This window comes from Trichoplusia ni, chromosome 7, assembly GCF_003590095.1.
Source record: "Trichoplusia ni isolate ovarian cell line Hi5 chromosome 7, tn1, whole genome shotgun sequence".
Taxonomy (NCBI): domain Eukaryota; kingdom Metazoa; phylum Arthropoda; class Insecta; order Lepidoptera; family Noctuidae; genus Trichoplusia; species Trichoplusia ni.
This window is the reverse complement of record NC_039484.1, coordinates 10,273,578-10,282,775: the sequence shown is the minus strand read 5'-3', so window position 1 is coordinate 10,282,775 and position 9,198 is coordinate 10,273,578. Positions and strand designations below refer to the sequence as shown.

At 34.2% G+C, this 9,198-nt stretch overlaps 1 protein-coding gene across 1 annotated transcript in view; it reads left to right on the top strand.

The window, feature by feature from the left end:
* The first annotated feature begins 8,683 nt into the window (after nt 1-8,683).
* The window catches only part of LOC113495774 (echinoderm microtubule-associated protein-like 2), a 43,702-nt gene continuing 43,187 nt past the window's right edge, over nt 8,684-9,198 (top strand). Inside the window, exon 1 of the mRNA XM_026874696.1 lies at nt 8,684-8,807. Within this exon, the coding sequence (XP_026730497.1) occupies nt 8,741-8,807 (67 nt within the window). The 5' untranslated portion in view covers nt 8,684-8,740. The remainder of the gene's footprint in view (nt 8,808-9,198) is intronic.

Here is a 9,198-nt window from a genome sequence, read left to right as displayed (position 1 = left end):
CATGACTAAATAATGAAATCCCAAAAATTCCAACAGTCATCCTTGAGGAAGTAATAAATCGTATCCTGTATTACCGTTAAGATGACTGTATCGATCGATTCTGTTAAGTAACAGCCATTCACTTACAAGGTCGCTACGCAATGCATCTTATCGCTGCAAAAACCGGTCAGTTACCGACAAATTTAGTTAATGTAATTAATTATTTCAGCATGGGTTACTTTGGTTTGCCTCTGACACTTCCTGACTGCATAATGACTAATTAAAGTCAGTTTAATGGTGAATTAGATAGCGCCTTTTAAGGAGGTGCTATGTCATTTGACACCACCACGTATTTTGCTTTAGATTTACTCTTTTTATTTTTTTGTTCCGTAACGTTACGTTCTTTTTTTGTTTTATCTCATGACTATGGGCTGTCCTCTTTCTTCATATGGTACACTATGTAAATGCGCAAATTATTGGAGTATAGAGACACTGGCCGTGGCCGAAATCGTTCAGGAGGACATTATTTTCACTTACTAACATCTTCAAAAAGGTTATCACCATCGTCAACTTTTAGATTTTTTTTTATTATGTCAAGTTTCTTAGTATTCACGTTACAGTGGTTTATGAATAAGGGAATACGTAGGCGTATGTGTAGGATTGAACTGCCCAGTTTTAGGTTAATGAAAGTAGGTCAGGCTAAAACCAACAACACAAATGACTAAAAATGGTTCGATTAGACGTGGTTAATTGTTACGATTATTTGTCCTTAAATAGCTTAAAATAGCTGTAACAGTGACTAGAGAACGCCCCTTTGATGGAGACTTTAATGGACACCTAGTACTAGTTTTTCTGACGCATACTCGTAAACTAACAGCTTGGTAATTTTATTTTGTCTACTATTCTAGATCTTAACGATTATCGCGCGGTCTGATTCCATGTACCCCAAACACATAATCCTGGAAGGGCTTTGCAAAGCAGTGGACACAGTGGGCTAGATAAAATAGAAACTATTCTTTTCACATTTTGAAGTTAAAAGTTAAGCGATACTTGAGTCACATTATGACGTATTAGTTGTACTTCTGGCCGAGATAAAAACATGTTCCAGCTTAAGTTAAAGTATGTCTGAAAAGTAAATCGTGTAACGAACATGAAGCAACAAGTTAAAGCCGTGTAATTACTCTTACATAAACATTACCGTCGTGTGTCAACTCACTTTCGTTTCCCTTTCGACACCGTTTATTTTATTTTTAGGGATCCGTATCAAAATTAAGATAATGAATCTTGGAACTTTAGTATTTAATCTTTTTATCGTTTGGTAACTTTTATGACTTATGCAAAGCAGTCGTCCTGAGTTCATAACTTGTCATTAAGCATGTTTTGCAAGGGCAACAAAGACAAAAAATTTTTAGATATATTTATGAGGTTAGTCTTAATAAAAGTTTGTCGTGATAATGCTAAGATGAATAGATTACTTAACCATTGGCCTATCTGTGAGTCATATATGTGCATACGAACATAACTATTGTGTCTATTGGCGAGACAGCGTAGATATTAAATCTATTATTAGTTTACTAGGTCTTGTATAAGTTGTGTAGTTTAATGAAAGCAAATAAATCAACTGTCATACATTGTACGGAATCCAAGCCGCTTAGACCGCTCGCAACCGTCAACTTTCATAAAGATTGATTGCTTTGTTTGTGGGTAAAGCGGTTAGATATCGTATTAATATGTAACGATCTTAATACAGTGACCTATTGTAACTGGAGTTGCAGACTGTTATGTAAGGAGTCAAAAGTCAAGCGTGACAAAATTGAGGTTCCTATTTAGATTGGTCAAATGTAGCTTGATTTGCACGCGGCAGTGATGAATGGTCTTCTACTTGAGGGATTATTGATTTGTAATATGTAACAGGATTTTAGCATTATTTTATTAGATTGCCTTAAATATCGTGAACACTTTTTCCCTGTAGAGGAAGATAAATATTCAATTAAACAAAAGCTATGAAAAGATTCCAGATTTTAACATTTTTGAGAAAATATCTTGAATTCGCGTAACACTCATTAAAATTCGCAAAGAAACCTCATTATGTGCATAAAAATTCACGACCATACTTATTTTATGTAAACTATTTGTGTATGCAAGTAAAGTCGTTAGTTACCACACGGACCACGGTGCACCAAAATGAAAGGCTTGCCGGTTCGATTCCCGCGCCGGCACTCGAGGGGATCTACTTTCGCCATCTTTCACATCTGCATACAATGAGCGTCTATATTTCTGTGGGGCCACGAAAACAGCGACGCTTTAACATAAGCTATTTATAATCAAATGTCGAAAAAATACTACCGCTTTAGTTAAAAGTAAAAATGAAACTACACTTTCAATCCACTACTCATTTTAAACAAATCAAACAATTATTTAATTGAAAATTAGCTAAGGACAACGAATTGAATCGTTTCCAGACTCATTGTTAAATTATACTTCGTATAACACAATTGCTTACTTACATAGTAGTTACGAGGTATGGCAATTATTTGTTAAATGGTCTATTGTCTCACTACCTACTTCTAAGTGTGCCCGTTTGAATCAATGGAGCATTCAATCGCTTTAACTATTTTATATAATAGCTGTCCTTCAAATAGTTTTTCATGTGAATAGTAAGTGCCTTAGTATTTTACGCCTAGTTTAATTATAAAAACAGGCAATGTGTAATAGGATTGATAGATTGGAACACTTATTGCCGAAGCATGATTCTTACCCTAGGGATTTAGTTTTATCATTCACTTTCTTTTCGTTTTTCGGTCCTAATATTAGAAGTCATCTTTTAAAATTAAGTTTGTTACGTTATTGCGTATTGGCCCTCTGACTCCATGGCCACACAACGTTTCACATTGACGAGAAACTGTGCCATCAGTCGATGTAACCGCACCATTCACAGCAGGTTCTCAATGGAGATCACTTGATTGATTAATTGTATCCAATTGGAGCCATCTGATAATCGTGACGGATGGACGCTGGACGATTTGTAGGGTTTAGATTGGCTGTGTTAGTTTAAGCTGGTCTTTGGGTGGTGAGTGTAGAGCTAAGTTATAGTACGCTAATACGTTAGCTGTCGTGCACAAAAACTTAGGTTTTGACGGGCTATGTGTTGACTGTTTGGAATATTCTGTATTTTTCATATCGGTGGATGCACTTTATTAATTTCGAAAGAAAGAAAGAAACATTTATTTGTTAGAATGTAGTAGTTATAGAAGAATATCCTTTTATTTTAATTAAAGGTCCTTCATGGCTTGGCAAAATTTTTAAGTAAGCTAGCAGCTTAGTGTAGTTTAAACCATTCGTTTGTAATATAACTTAAAATAGATAAATAGTATTACGTCTTCGTACTGGAGTCCCAACTATTTACGAAAGAAAGGCACGTGGCATCGTTTCAAATACATAAAGTAGTACCACTAATCGTATTTCCTTCTCTCATTATCAATACGATATCGATTGATACGATTTTAATATCGTTTCGTCGCAGATATTAAGACAAATATCATATTAATTTGCATAAATTATATATAGCATATACATTAAATAGGTATTGTACAATTCTGTTTCGCACTTACCTGTGTGTGTAAGTCATTACCTAAGGCAATTAGTCCTGTGTTGATGTCATCCTATTTTATTACATGGAAAATTTACAAAGCACTGTGCCTAGGAATATTTATATCCTCTGTAGGTCCACACAATAGATAAACATATATAAATAAATGTACATGTACATACATAGTCATAGTCGTTATTCGTCCTCAAACGTAGAATTGCATTCATTTTCAGTTAAAACTAGCACCAACCCAGTACATCGTCATATTATTACGTTCGTCGTGTGTTACAAGCACGTACGTAATGGCAAATAAATCAGTGCATTTCATTCGCATCCCATTAAGCACTCGATCCATCATCCTGGTTCAAGTTTGCTTAACAAATATTTACAGAGCGCAGTTCGTCAACCTCTTTAGCTTCCTGTTTGACTTCCAAGCTTAAGTGTAAGCACCTTTTCACACGTCTACCTACAACCGGGATAGGTTTAAGCGGTTATCCGGCGACTATTTGTTTACTGTGCTCTGCATTACCTAGACTAGACCCCAAAAATGTGCCATTGATGTGTGAATAGGTTGGAAAAATTTACCCGTTGACGTCTGCTTCTGGAGATGATCTTTCTGTAATACGCCTCAAAATCCATCCTATTGCTTATGCATTAAGTCAAGGCAAACTACGGTTTGTTTAAATTTGAAAAAGATTCTCGGCAGTCCTGAGAACAGAATTCTTAAAGGATTAGTCCTTTTGCACGAAACTATAGACAGTCCAACATTGATTAGGGATAAATGGAAAACGGGAACCATCACCCTGCAATAAGACACTAATAGCTTAATAATAACTTGCCCCGGTACCTGGTCCGTATGTAAACGCTGTAAGACTTATCAACGAGGCGCTAGGAGTAATGTTAAACAATCTTGCGTCACGCACGCCCCCGAATGCGTGCGCCTGCGTGAGGCGACGACGTTGACGCCGGGCCATAGGGTTGACACTGAACTTCTGTAAAAAAGCATTTCTTATCAGGTAAATTAAATTATCCGCTATAAAAAATTAACAATCTCGAAACTCATATTTTATTAACTTAAGTCAACGAAAAGTCTAAGGGAGGCCTTTGCCCTGCTGTGGGATAGTAACGGCAACAAAAGTCAAGGTTAAATGTATTAATATTTAGCTTCCAAAAATACTTTGGCTGGTTGTTTCAATGACGTCCGGGAAGTGGTACTCGATAATACTATGTTTCGATAAGGATTATTTTTTATTTGAAATTATTACATTTAATTAAACACATATATTTGTGTAATAGGTAGGTACAATTAACTACAATACCTAATGCAAACGTAACTTTTTTATTATAACGTAATCGTGGTCTTACAGAATGAAGAATTAATATTTCTTGCCGTCTTCCTTAGCGGGAAAACGAATAAAAAATATTTGACGAATGTGTTTATGATAATATCAAGGTATTTATCACATATGATGACGTATACGCTATTATTTATGGTCTTGTTATTACAAGATAACGGACAAGTAATATTATGATTACAAAAACTTTAAACTATCCGCGGTTTCTGATGATAACAAAATAGTTTCAGGGATTAAAGTTTTGAAAATTGATTTTAGTTATCTATTCGATAATTTGAACTTTATCTATGTAGAAAATATGCCTTATCAGAAACAAATGATCAGTATCTGGTAATTTACAAAGTCATGAGCAATTTTTACGATCAAAAAGACTGTTTCATGTTACATTCAATCTGCATTCATTCATTTATCAGTTATTACATTTTCTCAACTGGCCATAGCAAGGACGTGTGATATCAGCAAGGTGCAAAATGGCCGCTTATCAATATGTTGACATTCGATACATTTAGTTTTATCAACAAAATACATTGCGATGCCAGTTATGTCATGATGCAGCTATTTTAAGGTTTCGACTTTACAAGTTTTTGTATTTTTTACTATATTAAATAATGAATTGTATATCGTGTCAGCCCTACTACGTGCACAGATTTGTAGGCGTGCGTTGGCGCAGTGCATTGAGCCGGGAATTAGAAAAAAGCAAACAATGATGGCGCCATCGTTTTTGTTTCGCGCCAAATTTGTGAATGTATACAAAAACTTGATTGCATCATTTGATTTGCGTTATCGTGGGTTCCGGGACAATACGATGGGTAGAAGTGTGATCGGTTCAATTGAAAACACCCTGTAAGTGCCTGCACTAAGTATTGCGGCTGACAGCTAACTTTAATCAAATCGTGTATTATTTTAGAGTTGAATTAAGTAATCAATTCAATACATAATTATGTCAAATACATTTTGTTGACAAGTATCTGATATTTAAGCGTCCTTCTAATTATTATAATGAGCTATTAGTGTCTCCCACTGCTTCTAAGGGGTTTACTTTCCCTCCTTACGTTTTTCTACGTCTAGAAAGAATAAAATAAGGAATATATATAATAAAGCAAGGAATATTACATAACACAATTACGTCCAGTCCTAAACATAACATTGCAAGTAATTCGTCATAACAACTTGGTGTCGTGCAGTTATTTACTTTATATCTTAACATTAAATTCACGGTCACGGAGTGCTTGCTTTCGTAAAATTGTCGTGAGTAAACGGACGGATATTTCTTAACATTACATCTTAGTTATACTTAAATCGGTGTTTAAATGGAAGCTTATTTTTTCACATCGACGTAAAGCGTAAACTTTTGTGGCGATCGTTTCCTTAAATTCGCTTAATCCATACTGTTTTTGACTGGAATCTTAGACCAATTAGGCAAATGTCCTCAAATACTTCCATCCGGGTTGTGTTGTTTCCCATTGTCAAGGTTACGCATAAATCTTTAAACGAAGTCTCGTTCAGATAACTGTAACTACTACTTCCCTTACTTCTAGACTTTACAACCTAAAAACAGGGACATACAATACGGGATATTGGCAAAATATTTTCATAGTAGCAATCATATTTTATTTATTTGTAACTGATTTCATAGTTCACTTAACCCTCTCTATCTCGCTTAACGTATCGTAACATAAAGATGCAGAAATAGAAGTAAATGTAATTGTCCCTCGCGGCATTTAAATGTAGGTACAGCTTTGGCTTTCTTATTGTACTTTATGTCAAAACGAAACCATCTAAACTCCACGGTGCCGCACAAACACACTGCCAGCTAAAACGAGGCTGATTTCATCTGAACACAATGCACCAATTACGGTAAAAGACCACCTACCGCAGAAATGCTCGTTTTAAAACAACGCTACAGTATTGTTTTGACCAATTTCATTAACAAATGTAGGTTGATTCTGATTGCGAATTAAACTGGGTTATGAAATTTCTATAGATTTGGGACGAACGATTTTCTAACTTTCATATTTTAGAATAGTTTTTGTAATGAATGTGGGATATGTTTGTCAAATTAATCAAACGTTATAATACAGTTTTCTAATTACAATAAAACCTTGCAGTAAGGTACCAATTGTCTGATCCTAGAAACCATAGGGAACATCGAGAAGATACAGATTGTACACTATAATTAAGTTTCAATGATGTAAACTAATTTCGAATCCCAGTATATAAATTTTAAGGGTACTTGACACGGAAACATGATTATTATAGTTAAAGTTAGAGACTTTGATATTGGTCGTTATCGTTATTTATTCGACAAATTAATGTTTCATTAGGTCATCGTAATTATCACGCACATTTATTTTCACTTGGCAAAAATCTTTTATTAAATTTAATTTTATTTAAATTTATCACGCAAGTCCTTAATAAAAAGTATAAAATTATAATATTTTAATGAATAAATATTAAAGTCACGATAGAGACTAATTTCAGCTTGTTATAATATTGTAGGTCTCATTAACCTCGAAACACTATTTTTTCTACTTTTTTATTAAATGAGAGAGTTATGCTTTACCAAGCCTGTTCTATGCGATTAATGAAATTTTAAGGTAGAAATTATCATCAGGATATTTCTAACATTAATAATCTTGTGCATAATTATAAATATGATAGATTAAAAGAAATTGAATATTCGAGGAGCTTATAAATTTCCATTTATTTGACTACTTAAATAACTTAAGCAGCAGCAGATCGGATTTAGTCAAAACATACCTATTACAAGAATTCAATTCAGATAACCAATTTACTTTAAACACACGTATCAAAATATTCACTCACAAAAAAGCACAAAAGTACAATTACCATAAACTTTATCTCTTTACAAGGCTAAACACATATAGGTACTCGATACAACCATAACTTCGGTTACAACCGAAAAAGGAAAGAACATTCGCAACCATAAGTTCCAGGGCCATTAAGTAAGTTAAAAAGCAAACAAAGGCAACAGTCACATCAATTGAATTGCCCAATTACACCCGGTCAACAACCCTTTGGTTGAGAAAGAGGTTTTTTGCAACCTACTTGAATTGATTGCGATATTCGCTAAGCAAATCTTATCATTGTGGGTGAGGCTAATTGAATAATCGACGTTGGTACTTTTGTTGAGTGCTATTATAACTTCTACTGTAGTAACGTAACGTATTTATAAATGTGAAAGTTCTGTCTGTTTGTTATCATTTACGGTTAACCCTCTGGAATCAACAAAATTTTGTTTTAAATAAAAGTATTTTTTCTAGTAGATTTCAAACCAGCGCTTAAGAAACGTTAGATAAAAGAACTAGTGACTAAATTAGCGCGGTTTTAAATCATCATTCCCATGGATAAGGACCGAGAAGAAATTAACGCTATAGGATACTCCTTAAAAATTATTTTTTTTTGTGTAAAATTATAAATTTTAAAATGATACACGATGCTACAAGTCCACAGGTATGCTTCAAAAACCGCAGGATAGCTTTTGGTTTGATTTTGAAATATAAAAACCCCAGAAAGTAAAAAGAAAAAAGATTAAAAGTCGTATTATCTTCGGGCTGCAATATGACACCTCGAGAGAAAGAAATATATAATCTCATTATGTCATGGTTGCCAACATCTAAGCAGGATGTCCCCTGTCTAAAGCTAAAAACTTCAAAATCGACGAAAAAATAGCCTTAAATTAACATCAGAACCTAATATTTAAATACGATATCCATAGTTATCATCTTTCCTAGGTGTTTAACTTGTTTATGTCGTTGTTACAGAGTAGTGTCGCTATGTGGTGGTGAACAGCGTGATGATGAGGATCGACTCGACTGAGAAGCAGCACAGATACCACAATCTGTTGCACGACGACCATGCCAGTGAGTATCGCGAACATTCATCTAGATTCAGACACGATTGTGTACATATGTATAACAACTGGAGTAACATAACGTTTATACGTAATAGCAACTTGTGCACAGCCTGTATATAAAACATGAGTAAATTACTTCATAGTCGACAATGTATGAAGGATAGGATAGGCCTATGTCGTATAGTTGGGCTTTAGTAATGAGGTTTTTGTTTTTAGTATTTAAATAAAAATAATAAAAGAAATTGCGTCTAAGAGTTAGAAACTAAGAGTTGTGAAGTTGTTGCTATCGTTTGAGTCTATATAATTTTGCCTATATTACACTGATAACAGACCAATAGTACCGTTACTTGTAGTCAACTTCTTAAAATTATGACTAATAATACCAAGTGTATTATTTG